A 15,216-nucleotide genomic window follows, 5' to 3' on the forward strand; every position below is an offset into this window, starting at 1 on the left:
GCACCACAGGAAAATTGGTTGATAATGTTTTGGCCTATGAACTGAATTAGATTCCTGGGACCACATGGCAAAGGAAGACAGCCAACTTCTAAAACTTGTGACATGTATGCTGTGGCACATTTGAGCGGGTGCACACAAACAAAAATGTTACAATTTTTTTTTAACTTGTGAAAGTTCCTTACATATTAAATATCAAAAAAATTCAAAACATAATTTTCTGAAATAAGCATTAAAGTCACATGCCATTTAAACTATAACACATCTAGCAGTAAGATAAAACAGAAAACAGCTCAGTATGACGGAACAGAAGTTACAATAATACACAAGATTGGATAACTGAAACCTGACCAAAATAAGATGCCTTTTTTTTTTCTTTTCTTTTCTTTTTTTGTTTTTTTTTTTTTGGTTCTTTTTTGTTTTTTTTTTTGTTTTTTCAAGACAGGGTTTCTCTGTGTAGCCTTGGCTGTCCTGGACTTTCTTTGTAGACCATGCTTGCCTTGAACTCACAGCTATCCACCCGCCTCTGCCTCCCAAGTGCTGGGATTAAAAGTGTGCGCCACCACACCCAGCAAGATTCTATTTCTTAAATACAAGAATTATTAAAAAAATTATTAGCACACATGCCATTCCCTCTCTTAGATTAAAAAGAGTGATAAAACCCTACACTTTGTTGGTGATGTATTCAAATTATAATTTCTGAAATGGATTATTTTAATGTTTTTAAATAGATTCTTTTGTGATATTTTTGAGACAGGATGTCTCTATCTATGTAGTCCTGCTATCTTGGAACTTGCTTTGTAGACCAAGTTGGCCACCTTCTTCTGCCTCCTGAGTGCTGGAATTAAAGATATGTACCATTGCGCCTGGCTTTTTGGAAAGGGGGTGGGGATTCTTAATATATAATTACAAACATCTTTACCTACCAAGCCATCTTGCCAGCTCAATCATTTGTTTACAAAAACATTTGTTATGCATTATACACTAGGAAAAGGGCAATCAAGATATAAAGCACATTCTGAGGCCCCCACTCTCTCACTTAGAAAATGGGGAAGAAAGGTACAAAGTGATATGCACACCTTTAAAAAGCAGTCACCTTCTATATTTGTATTAACATATTTAACCCAGTACTTTAAATAGTAATCGAATTTACTTTCTTGAATCTCACAGGCAAGCTAGCATATATTTTGCCAATTTAAAGTGCTTGGTCTCCTCTCCAGTAGCGTATAACTTTCGCCTTTTTGTTTTTTCTTTTTAAACTTCTGCTAAAATCTACTACATGTATGTGTGGGTGCCCACAGACCAGTGTGGTGTGGAGGCCAGAGAACAACTTGCTTCCTTTCTTCTGCCAAGTGAGTTCTGGGGATTGAACTCAGGCCATAAGGCGTGACAACATGCACCTTTACCCACCAAGCCATATTGCCAGCCCATTCCTACCTCTTTTTTGTCTTTCTTAACAGTTTAGTTGTTAGAACTGAGGAATTATACTAGACTGATGACCAGAGGCAGTGAGATGTACAGAGTACCTGGAACAATATGTAACATATGTGCAGGGTCCACCATGCCTTTCTTCTGACATTTGAAATAAGTGATTATTTGCGTGTGGGAATATGAACAGACGTGTATGTGGGACCCAGAAGCCAACTTTCAGGGTTGATTCTCTGCTTCCACTGTGTGAGCTCCAGAGATCTAGCTCAGGCTGTCAGGCTTGGAAACAAGTACCTTTACACAGTGAAGTGTTTTAACCATCTCTGACAGTCCTTACTACTTCCAAAAGCATCTCTATCAGTGGGGAGCATAACTCAGCGGTAGAGTGCTTATTTGGTGTGATGGTTACTGTTAGCGTCACCTGGGAGAGGAGCCTCTGGGTATGCCTGTGGAGCACTATCTTGAGCATGTTAACAAATGTAGGAAGATCCAACTTAATTTGAGACAAGACCATTCCTGGGTAGGGGATGCAAAACTGTATAAAATGGAGAGTGAACTGAACACCAGTGTGCATACATTTGACTGTCTGCTTCTTGACTACGGTTACAGTGTAGCATCTACTGTTGTGACTTCCCACAGTAATGGACTGTATACCTGGGAACTGTAAGCAAAAATAAACCCTTTCTTCCTTAAGTTACTCTTGTCTCAGCAGCAGGAAAAGAACTAAGACACCCAGGAAGTCAAAGACTTAGGTTCACTCCCCAGTGCACACATACAAAGTATATAAACTACTTTCTTATTGAAATTACAGTGCATTGAGGGCACCTGTGTATTAAGAATGTGCCTGTCTAATTTTTCAAATAAAGTATGCTATTAGCTCATAAATTGAACTTCATTAATTGATTTGTAAAAAAACTAGGCTTTCATCAAAATTATGCTGCTTTTACTCAGCAGGATACTTTTGAGATATGACTCATCAAAAGGCAAAAAAAAAAAAAAAACACAAAAAACTAAACTAAAAATACATTATGCAAGTATCTGCTTTACCATCAATAAATACAGGCCTAGAAAATGAATCTACAGAGAAAAGAGGCTTTCATTCTGTAACTGTCCTCGTTTGGGACCAGTATAATTGCCGTGTTGTAGGTGCGCTGTGTTGGTACCTGAGATTTAGAGGAAGATAGCCAATGTAACAGTTAACTAAGGGCAAGGGCACCAAACATGGACTACACTGACTTGCCAGTCTCTCTAAATGTCAAGTAGTGATAACAACAACTCCTTCAAGTTGTAGACAAGGCCAAGTAAGACAAGACCGGGGTGTTTCCTGGAGTGCTTACCACACAGGAACACTCTATTTCTATGAACCTCTTGTCTCTCCTAGTATTAATATCTGGAATTCTTGGTAACTTGTAACTTAAAACAAAGGCAAAGTTTAAGTTTCAGTATATAATTCTATGAATTATTAGCACACACAGAAATTATAGTCATCATCATAATGAAGAAGGAGTTCCAGGATAGAAAACACCCCAATGTCTCCTCTTTAAAATCAAACCCCCTTCCCGTCTTCCTCATAGTTAAGGCTAATATGCCACCCATCTCTGTAACTTTGTCATTTCAATGTTATATAAGTTATTGTGAATGGCTTCTTTTTTGCTCAAACCTTAACCCTAATATTCTTAAAATACAAGCTGTATGCATGTATCAACAGTTTCATTATTTTTATTGCTATGTATTATTCCAGTCAAAAGGGTGCAAAGTTTAATTATCCCATAAGTCTGGTAGTAGCAAGTGGTGCCTTGTCCCCTTTTCCCTCCATGAGATGTGATTTCATTGTGTTATATATGCCAGTGCTAACCTCAGGAACCTCAGCCTTTTCTAGTAGCTAGGATAACAGCTATGTGCCACTGCTGCCAGCCTATCTATCCTAGTTTTGGATGACAGTGGATAAAGCTACTATAAACATTTATGGATAAACATCGAAAGAACCCGAAGATACTAATTTGTTTAGGTAAAATAAGTATCAGTGAGCTCTGAACTCATGCTGTTGTTGTTTTGAGACAGGGTTTCTCTGTGTAACCCTGGATGTCCTGTACTCACTTTGTACTCCAGGGTGGCCTTGAAGTCAGAGTGATCCACCTGCCTCTGCCTCCCAAGTGCTAGGATTAATGGCGTGCGCCACTGCGCCTGGCCTGAACACTTCATTTTAAATTTTTAAATTTTAAAGTGATTTTAAGGCTTTACATCTTTTCGGCCTTGAAGAATACTTAGAAATACTTGGTATGCTGAGGGAAGAAAATAGCAAAATGGTTTCATTTTTTGGAAATAAGTCCCTTTCCAAGATGCCTCCATTTTTCTCCTCCTCTTCCCTTGTGTTACTGTTTTGAAGGCACTGGAGAGTGACCTTAGTATCTCATGCATGCCAGGGAAGCACTGCACCACTCCACTACAGCTCTAACCTTATCCAGCACTGATTCCCAAGACCAAGGTAAGAAATAAGCACAAAAATGCCATGAAAAAGAACCATAGAGCCATTCAAATGCTATACTGAGCTCTCACATTAGAAATCAGAGACAAAAAGCAAACAAACAAACAAACAAAACCACATGGTGAAGTTAAGTTAAGCATGGAGGCAAATAAGGACTTGCCAGATCTGGTTCTGGTTTTAACCTACAGCATCTCTGTAGGCCTAGTCATGAGGAAAGCCTTAGTCTTTCAAATGATGTGAGAGCATGTGCACTGCACAGTGGTTTAATTTTTTTGTCTAAAAACAACAACAACAAAACAAAACAAAAAACCAGGGTCTTACTATGTATTCCTGGCTGGCCTGGAACTCACTATTTAGACAAGGATAGCCTGGAACTCATAGAGATCTCTTGCCTCTGCCTCCCAGGTGTTGGATTACAGGCATGTGGCAGCACATCTGGTACTGTGATTTATAAGTTCAAAGGGGCAGTTACCATTGCCAATCATTCCATGGGCACTGAAAGTGTACACAATAGTTCTGACCCAGAGTTGTAACAGTCAGTCTTTTTGGTGGCAGCCATTGAGCTAATAAATGGCAGCAAGCATCACTCAACAGGACAAGGAAGCCACTTCCTCAGGTATTAAGAGGTCTTAGAGGAGTTTAACTTGCTTGTCACCTACCAGCATAAAACAAAATCCTGAGGCACGTCCTGAATGCCCCAGTGAAACAGCTCTTTGCTGCGGATGCCTTCTGGTTTACAACCCTGCCTATTACCTGCTCAAGCTGCTTCTGAACCATGCTCTGCTGCTCAGTGACATGCTTGAGCTGCTCTGCATCCTCCTCTGGGAACTCCCGCCCCGCCTTCTTGGCTGTGCGCTGCTTGGCTGAAAGGGCTTTCTTAGATTTCCTGTGTGCACCAATTTGTTCCTCAAGATATTTCTGTTGCATCTGAAGAAGCTGCTGAGTCTCCTGTAGCCATTCTTCATACTGCTTACGCTGAGAATCATCTGAGAGGAAAAATCAAAATTTCAAGTGTGTTAATTTTCTAAATAGTCCAAGATTATTAAAAGTTAAACAAGTTCTTTTGTAAGAAGATGCAATTCGTTGTGAATATTTAAAGGAAAAAAAATAAAAACAAAATTCTAAATATTAGAATCCTTTATAACAATGAAGTATCAGCTTTCAGAAAATTGTATTTACACAAGAAAGCCAGAGAACGCTCGACTGAAACACTAAATTAATGATTGTAAGTTCTGCAACTCCAGTCTTCCAAAAGAACAATCAAATGATCTTATCTCTAAGCCAAACTATATATAAAGTTGTATGTGCAACTATTAATTCGAGTGGACACACTGAAGAGGCAAGAAGAGACATCCCACTACCGTGCAGAGCATGGATTAGGTAGTCACTCCCATGCTGATCTCTCTTGAGTTTATAGCGATTTCCTACATCTTAGTAGTGGAGGGGGAAAACGTATGAAACAGGGAGGTGAAACCCAGAAAACTTTAAAAAGAAGCAATCTGAAGTCTACATTTTATAAAGAAAATGTATTAAGTTAAAAAAGCAGGTAACTTCCATCAACTTTGTATTTTCTATGTCTACAAGGGGAGGTGATAGCTAACCAAGCAAAATCTTCTCAGGTCTGAAAGGCTGCCGCCGCCTCTCCCCATCACATCTCTGTTCTATGCTAATATTCCCTCCTTGCTCTCTCACAGCACTTTACTCCATTAATGCCAAGTCCCCAAAAAGGTCATCTCATGTAGTGAAAAATTCTGAGTATTCTTTTTTGACTGACTACAAGACAAAGAAAAACACAATCCTAGAAGGACATTAGCTGAAAATAACATCAATGATAACAGAATATTGTCATACATTAAGATCCAACCAAATCCAATGGGCACAATACAGCCAGAAAAAGCCAGTTGGTTACAGTAGATTACTTGTTTTAATACAAATATGTATTCAAATTATGATCATAATTAATGTGGGGGAATTTCAAAAGGTCAGACTTTGGGTTTGTTCCTAAACCCAGAAGTTCCAGTATATGTATGCGTGTGCAATCTAATGCACTAAATTTGAAGGGCATTTGTCAAGAACAGGCTTTTTCACAAGGTTTCAGAAGTTCTGCTTCTGGTAGAATGAGACCTACCGCAAGGAAAGCCTTTCTGGTTTCTGGAACCAGGAGAGCAGAGGTGAGCAAAATGAAAGATAATGGTGAAAAAAGTTAGCTAAACAGTCTGAAGATTTCAGAAAGGTTCAGTTTGAGGGAACGTTAAATGCTATCCTGAACCACCTTGGGACCCCTAAGGACAGCTAGAAGGCTTCAGTGGCATCTTGCACACTTGACCTTCACACCATGCTACAACCCAGCTTCTTTTAAACATATTCCCTTTGTTTTTCCCCATTTAGTGTCCTTGTCATAGGCAGACTGTCATGAGAGCAAACATGGTTTAATGCTATAGATTGGAAAGTGCTAAATCTATTTTAAAAAGAGCAACAATGTTGAAGAAAATAGGGTAGATGATTTTCCTGCATTAAAGTATTTATTTTAACTAATTCTTCATGCATAGCAGAAAAAAGCAATGAAAACACATGCCTTGATATAAAGATGCCTAGAGGACAGTGAACTCTGATAAGAGAGGAGGGCACTCAGGCTTGTAGTAACACTCTACACTAACTCCGAGGTTTCAAAACAACACAAATATAGTCAAACAAGCAATCCCCAGAAAACAGGTAACTTATTAGATTTATACTTACTGACAAAGCCTGGACCAAAATTTGGAGGATTAGGCCTAGAAATCTGATGTGTTATACTGCCATCCTAAAATAAGTAAAATTTACAAATATGTTTAATTCCATACTTCAATTTAAGGGGGGAAATTTTCAAAATGAAGGAAAAAATGAAAAAAAAGAAAAATTTTAATTTTCTAAAACATCATTAAAGTTTTTCTTTTCTTATAAAAGCTAGAATAAATTAGTTGGGCAACAGTTTAATATCTGAGCATTTATTTTTATCTCTGAATTATATTATCCATATTGGGTGAAAAGCAAATAATGAATTATTCATTTGAAATATAATACTAGGGCAAATAAAATCTTGTCATGTTAAGCTAAAAATCCACATGAAATCTGATGTTTTGATGATGCCTACCTGATTCCTTTTGTCAATAAATTCATAAATACATGTTCTAGGTTCACTAAACAGTACTGTATAGCAAAAAGCTAATTATAACAAGAATTAATGTAGTACACATATAAAAGAAAATACATTCATTAGAATGTTAATCATGTGTCCTAACTAATACCTTGCTTCTTTCACAGTAATTAAGTAACTGATCATTTCACAATTTCCTGGCAAGGACCTGATAAGTAGAATCTGGAAAAAAATATTTACCCAACTGATACAAGTTCTGTTAGACATGAGCTGTGTTCACTAGTCAGAACATGGCATGTTCAGTCTCACGGCACTGCATGGACGCTGTGCAACATGTGACAGAGCAGTAAGGAAGCTCAAGAACTTGCCCAAAGTACACACTGGATTCATAATAAAATTAAGAATTTTAAAAACTCAGATACAACACTTATGTCTTTCCAGTGTATCAAAGGGTATTTCTATTCTTACTAAGGAAAAAGCTTAAATTATCTGTATAATAAATATAAGATATCTGGCAGAGTATAAGATAATTCCAAAAGCACAGAGTAAGGAACCCCCCTCCTGCACCAGGCACAAATATGTTTTAAAAATCAACATAGAAAATACTACACGAAAGAAGTTATTGTTCCCAGACTGCATACCATGAACATAGCACCAATGTTTACACTTAGAGTTGATTATAAGTGCTCAATAACAAAGTCATCTCAAAGAATAATCATACCTAAAAGAACGGTTTACAGACATTTCTCCTACTGTTTCCAGCAGCTTAACATTTTAAATGTGATGCATTAATTCCAATGAACAGGATATGAAATGTCTTTCTGAAGTAATAAATGAACATAAAGCCAGAGGCCCAACGCACTTAGTCTCCTTCCAAGTGACTTTCTATCCTTAATGTGTGCAAGTCCTTTGCAGGAATCCCAGTTTTTACAATCTGTCTTTTGTTACACAGCAACGACACATCTTTATCTCACTGTGTTGTCAGAAGATCAGCTCCTATTCCTTTCTAGGAGGGGCTTCACTATGATTTGGGTTTGGTAAGACATAGGTCCACGTGTCCTCCATAAACCAGTGATTCGAGCGGCATTACCTGAGCTACACCTTGTGGCACCAGGCTCTGGCCTTCACTGTTTTGTGTTCCAGCCACTGATGGGCCCATAAAGGGGAATCTGCAAAGGAAAGCACACAGTATCCCATGAAGAGCTTAGAACCGCTTACACAGGTAACTAATAAGCTCTCTTCCAGGGAAGAGATGGGCGGTAGCAATGCTTCCCACTGGAGACTTTCTACAACCCCCTTCTGGGTGCTCCATGGAGTCCTTTGCTGAAATCCATCAAGTGTGCACCATCACCCTCCTGTCACCATGGATGACAGCTCAGAACAACAACTGTCCTTATGGGAACCAAAGGCTGCATAAGAAGACAGATAAACTATTACAGAGCTTGGGCTCTTAAAGGAGTCACCCTCCCGTGTGTGTGTGTGTGTGTGTGTGTGTGTGTGTGTGTGTGTGTGTGTGTGTGTGTGTGGTGTATGATATAATTATGGTGAAGATCTATTTCAAAGTACAAACTAAGGAAAAATTTCCAGTTGCAATTAAAAAAAAAAAACAAAAAAAAAAAAACAGGTAGACTGAGCAGAGCATGGTAGTTTCCGAGAAGAGGCTGAGGGAGGAGGAATGCCTGAGCTACGTAAGACTCAAAGCCAGCTTGGGCTACAGAATGAGACACTGGAGGTTTGGGTGGAAAAGAGGGTAGTGGGTGCTAATTATCTCTTTTATAAGAAGTATCTCAAAAATTTTCATAGTTCTCATATATAATTGTATCTAATAACCAAACTACACTTAAAAAATAAAACTGGTGACTAACCTCTATAGTTAAATGCATCTGGTGAAACATTATTTATTCTAAATAATTCCTGTGACTGGCACAGGAGCATTATGGTTTATTTGAAAACATGTCTGTCCCATTAAGTCACTGAATGCTTTAACATACTAAGATATACATAGAACAGAATTTCAAAAACACATCCCAAATGCTGTAAGGGTGTATATACTTTAGAGTATGTATTTGTGATTTATTTGTCAGGAGTCTGATGCATTTCTCTCCCTTCTCCCTACTACAGCTGGTATATAACAGTATCAATTCAGTCATCACTTGCTATCTGCCGTCAGCATCTCTCACACACAACACTCTCAGAGGGAACATCTCAGCTTTGCAGAGCATGCAGAATAGTCACCAGTACACTTACTAGTGGCTAACGAGGCATTTCGTGTCTAATGGGCACAGACACATCAGGCTGAACACGCATGACATGCTGAGAGTTTTGATTCTGAGGCCCATGTTTTCAATTGAGAGCCAAACAAAATCTAGCATTTCCTTGACTCTGAGTATCAAATTAAAATTTGATTATTGATTAACAGTACTATACTTTCACTTGTAGGAAACATCAGTTTCCTAACAAGGGCTAAATATATCTAATAGGTCATGGCCAACCATTACCTTGAAATTATGGTAGTTATAAAACTGATAGCTAAATTTGTTAATGCACTATGATATACACATATCATAAATATAATCATAGATTAGTAGCCGTGTTACAAATGTAGTTCATTTCTTTTTCAACCTTGTTGAAGAATTTCAAAGGTTTCAAGGTTTTAAGGTTAAAAAGGCTTATGCCAAAAAGTTAGCCTGTAAGAAGAAGAGTGCTAATAAATCCAGCACAGTAATAAAAACCTTTACACACCACTATCACTAGTTTGGCCTTTAAAAATCACCTTAATCATACTTGGAGAGATGGCTCAGTGGTTAAGAGCACTGGCTGCTCTTCCAGAGGTCCTGAGTTCAGTTCCCAGCAACCACATGGTGGCTCACAACCATCTATAATGTGGTCTGGTGCCCTCTTCTGGCATGCACGTGTACATGCAGATAGAGCACTGTATGCATAAAATAAATGAAATATTAAAAAAAAAATCATACGCAGAGTATCACAAGGTTCTCTAAAGCATATGCCTGTATCTTCAATCTATACAAACTCTATATTCAATTCCACAATCACTTACACTCCCTTTTTCCAACAAGATCATTGCATGAAGGATCTGTTTACTCTTCTAAAAGAAGTCATAAACAGCAATACAACCAACAAATCATTCAAGGTACTGGCCAAAAGTACAAGCATATAGACACCATCCCTAGACAATCCCATTCAGTAGGTCTGCAGTAAGGTTAAAAAAAACCGCATTTGGTGGGGACAGGGAATGGACGACATAATTTTGTAGTTGGAAAACAGTTAAGATTTAAGAAGCACTCCATAGGGTACCCAACCACTGTAATTTATCAAGTACTCAAATGTAATAACCTTCTTGACTATAATAATCCTTCTTCCCTTTAATACATCAATACTTAGTTTTAAAACTAGCCAACCATCCAACTCCCAGTGTCCAAATGTCACCTAAGCTGCTGTTTTCCCTTCTCTAATTCAAAGTCAGTTTGGAAAATTTTCATTTCAGAGCTGAATTTGTACTTTCCTTAACCACTAAGCTTCTCAAATGAAAAGTCTTAGGGCTAACATTTGTTTAAAAACACACACACACACACACACACACAGAGAGAGAGAGAGAGAGAGAGAGAGAGAGAGAGAGAGAGAGTGTGTGTGTGTGTGTGTGTGTGTGTGTGTGTGTGTGTGTCTGTTTATGTCTGGATTTCCTCAATGACCAAGTCAGTCTTCCCAATGTTTATGTGACATTTTTTTTCTGTTTATTTTCCCTGAAACTAATGGAAATTAACTCCCTGGAACTGCATAACACTTCATGTCTGGTCATATCCAGCAGAATTTAAACACTCTCCATGCCCAGAAGATAGGCTTTTTAAGTTTTTATGAGCTTTTTCTAAGACAGTAGTATTTCTATGAACATCCACATACCCAGAAAGAAAAACAGCACTTCCACGTACCTGCTCATTACCATTGGAGGAATGCCCAGATTGCTCTGTGCCATCACTTTATTTATGCCTTTAAGTGCCACCATTTTCGCTTTCATTATAGGATCTGTAATTGCATCAAAATCTAAAGAAGAAATGTATTTTGACATTACTTATTTCATAGTTCAAGTTCATGGTGCAAGATATGCAAAGTAGTAAACTTAAGTATCACAATCATTACACAGTTTATAGATTCTTATACCTTATTGTTTATTAATTGTATGTTTCTAACTACATAGGGGAATCTAAAAATGACAACAACCTAATCCTGAATTTAGGTGCATTTAAGGCGTCCATAACTGAAGCCTAACTTAATACATTAGTACTTCAGTAAGTGATAAGTCTGTCAGTCTATAGGTGATCATAACAATAATGTGCAGCAATATAATTCTCATTGCTTCAAACCTGTACAGTGCTAATTAGGATGGTTTCTTTAGTAGTGCAACAAAAGGAATAAGGATTGCACTAAATTAGTTATCAGATTTTAAAAGTTAGAAAAAACACCCACCAATGCCTCTAGGATACACCTACATATTAAACTACTGAGAGGACACTGAAAGAGCACCTATCTGCATATATATGGGAAAAGAACCTTACAGTGGAATTTGCACTGCATGCTGATACAATGGAAAAAGTATTCCTCAGATATGTGCCAGTTGACTTTTAATTCTTATAGGTACTGAAGTATTTGGGCTGCATGGATTTGTATTTTTCTGAAAATTAGTCAATCAACAACAACAAAAGTTGAAAGAAGCTTCTCTGGGGAAAAACAACCCCTCCCCAAAACAAACAATCCCATTACCAAACACTTACACACACACACACACACACACACACACACACACACACACACACACACACACACACACACAACAAAAAAACAAAAAAAAACCACCCAAAACCAAGAACCTTTATATCATAATTTCCTTAAATTTATCTTCTCATGATGCTGAAGAAAGATTCAGTACTAAGAAGTGGCAGATAAAAGTCAAAAGGACAGATTCCATTAACACCATAAAAAGCTAGCTAAACTGAATGAGATCCCAACTCAAGGCTTTATCCTTCTGACTAATCTGGAAGGAATCTAACATTCCTGTTTTCAGTTTAAAGACTCAAGAAGACAGAAAAGTCTCAGTGCTACACTCCTAATGTAATCTCAATAATGCAACCTTACAAGCATGCCGCATGTACTCAAATTCCCCCAGTAATTTACTTTGAGACACAAGGAATTTCCTACCAATGTTAGGGAAGAATGGTTCTGACCGCTGACGAATCATGGCTTGCATTTGTCTTTGCTGCTGCTGTTCCTGCCTCTCTTGATCCAAAAGATCTTGTAGAAGCAGAGGCTGTTCCTCTAGAAGGAGGGGCCTCTCTCTGTTCTGCTGAGCTAATGTTTGAGGAATCATTAGCTGTTGTGGTCCAGACATGCCACTGGTGCTGGACTGGTTTGTAAGAGGCACAGTTTGATTTGTAGGTTTCCCTATCCCTAAATTATGGTTCACTGATGACTGACCCTGAATGAATCCTGGGTTTACTGGCACACCCTGAGAAAATGCATGGTTTACCCTAGGGACCACTGTTACATTAGAATTCATGGTATTATCCAACAGAGGGCCAGGTGGTGCTATTAAAGTAGGAGGCAAACTTGACCCGTGAGTGGATGGGGAAATGGGCAGAGTGGGTGGGGAAGACCCCAAAGGCCTAATGTCTGAATTATCGCATTTGTCGTTAGAAAGTAAACTGGAGAGGACTGGAGTTGATCCGGTTATGTCACAAGAGTTCATCACACCCTGAGCAGGCAGAGCAGTGGACCCCTGGATGGCACCAGAACCAGCGTTTTCCCGATTATTTCTTCTCTCAAGCGTATCTGGATCAGTAGGCACCAAAGTCGTCTTTTCCCTGTCACTTCGGTCGGTATGAGCAGAGGCCTGTGAGCATGGAGTGTCAGCATCACCTTTATTGTCATCACTTATCTTTATTTCACTCTGTGTTTCTTCTTTAGAGTGTGGAGATAGGACCTCTGTCTTTATCTCACTGGTACCACTGGATTTTTTCTGTGGCAAATCGTTATCTTCGAGAACCATAGTTTTATCTTCTTGATCCCTTTTTTTTGGTTCACCCAGTACACACTGATTATCTAGCTTATCATCAATTGGAACATTAAGATCTAATTCCTCATTGAACATGCTTTTCTTATCCCCTAAGTCAAGTTCCGGATCTGTGTATGCAATGATATCAAATTCCCCTGACCGTAAGAGGTCATCCAAGTTAGGGTCATTTGTTTCCAAATTATCTAAAGTGTCCAGGTCATCACCTTTGCCATCCTCTGTGTCTAAATTTAAATTTTCTAGATCTTCATCGTCCAAGTCTTTGACTTCAACTCCCTCAAGGTCTTTCACATCCAGGTCTTTCACAGAAGGATCATCAGAGTCTATTTTCTCTTCAAGACCATCAGAAGATTGACCAGCTATCTGTAAGTTATCAGGTGTTGTTTCAGTTGGGGTAGATGTTGACAAAGGAGGCTCTGAAAATTCACCACCTAAGGGATGACTGAGAGGCCTCATGACAATAGAAGATTGGTGTGCAGGATGGCCTTGCTCTTGCTGAGATGGTGGGACCTGCTCTAAATTTGGATGCACAGGCATCTGGTTGGGTAAACACTGGGAAGGCAGTCTCACAAGGTCTGTGTGTCTAGGGCCAGGGAAATCAGGTCGGGGAAGGAAATTCCCATGTCTGGGATGAGGTGATTCTATAACACTGCCAGGAGATGCAGCAAATGGCAACCGTGACCTTCCTTCAGGAGCTCTATGCCTCAACTCAATAAACGCTTGGCCTAGTATGTTATGCTGCTGAACTGGCACACCCTGTGGTGGAAAATGCTGAGGAAGCCCAACTGGATTATTTATTGGTGGGTTATTTGGAGGTCTAGGCATTTCCATAGATATTGATCGTCTTATGTGTGGAGGAATTCCAGATCCTTGTATTTGTTGAGGAGGCACATGGAAGCGATCTTGGCTTGGCATGGGTCCATGGTTAGCTCCTGGAAATCCAAATCTAAAAGCCAAAAAGAACAAAAAACAAAATGCCAAATAATTAAGAATGATGATCAATTTAGAAGTTTTAAGTTCTAGTCTATAGATTAAAAAAAAATACTGTTGTTAACCCAATGACAGCAAAACATAAGAGACTCTGAGAGGGGCTGGGGGAAGAAAGGAATATGAACAAAATATATTATGTGAAAACATTTTAGTATCTTTTTAAAAAAGACAGTAAGATGGCTCAATGGGTAAAAGTACTTGTCTGTAAGCAATCGGAGTATGACTCCCAAACCATATGAAGGAGAGAACTGATTCTACAAAGTTGTTCTTTAGCTAACACATGTATCTTGTGGCTTGCACACCCAAATAGAAACTTGTTTTTGTTTTTTTTTCTGAGATAGGGTTTTTCTGTGTCACCCTGGCTGTCCTGGACTTCCTTTGTAGAAGACCACACTGGCCTTGAGCTTACAGGGGTCTGCCTGCTTCTGCCTCCCCAGTGCTGGGATTAAAGGTATGCACCACCATGCCTGGCCCAAATAGAAAGTTAAAAAAAAAAAAGACATTGGGCAGACAGCTTGGACAGTAAGTACTTACTGGACAACTGTGACAACCACATTTTCAATACCTTGCACACATATAAAAAGCCAAGCATGGTGGTGCATGCCTATAATCATGGTGGGGTAGGAGGTGGAGAAAAGAGCACTCGAAGCTAATATTGCCACATTGATGAGTTCCAGGTTGAATGAGAGACCTTATCTCAAAAATATAAGGTAAAGAACAATAGAAGAAAACACTCAGCAACAACCTCTTACCTCCACATGCACACGTGTACACACACACACACACACACACACACACACACACACACACACAAGAAATGGGCGCAAACTACAACTAAGGTGGAATAAAAAGGAAAATATATTATAAGAGACATATGTATATCATTAAATCATGTGTCCTCTAAAAAGACATGTAAAAGAGCTCTCTCCGTGTAAGACTAGTAAATATAAGTTTGAGTTTGTCCTACATTTTGGCCCACTCTATAACTCAACTATATCACTCAGAGCTTCTAAAGGGAGGCACTTTTCCAATCTGCAACCCTCTACAAACATCCTACAGTTTAATCTAAAAGAATAAAATGTATCATCATCATCATCTGTC

The 15,216-nt window shown here is 38.7% G+C and overlaps 1 protein-coding gene across 1 annotated transcript in view; it reads right to left on the bottom strand.

The window, feature by feature from the left end:
* Kmt2c (lysine methyltransferase 2C) overlaps positions 1–15,216 on the bottom strand; it is a 220,794-nt gene that overhangs the window by 25,613 nt on the left and 179,965 nt on the right. Inside the window, exons 38-42 of the mRNA XM_051152203.1 lie at positions 12,255–14,071; positions 10,991–11,102; positions 8,134–8,212; positions 6,647–6,710; positions 4,664–4,896 (exon numbers count right to left, since the gene is read on the bottom strand). Of these exons, the coding sequence (XP_051008160.1) occupies positions 4,664–4,896; positions 6,647–6,710; positions 8,134–8,212; positions 10,991–11,102; positions 12,255–14,071 (2,305 nt within the window). The remainder of the gene's footprint in view (positions 1–4,663; positions 4,897–6,646; positions 6,711–8,133; positions 8,213–10,990; positions 11,103–12,254; positions 14,072–15,216) is intronic.

Source organism: Acomys russatus, chromosome 10 (genome assembly GCF_903995435.1).
Source record: "Acomys russatus chromosome 10, mAcoRus1.1, whole genome shotgun sequence".
NCBI lineage: Eukaryota > Metazoa > Chordata > Mammalia > Rodentia > Muridae > Acomys > Acomys russatus.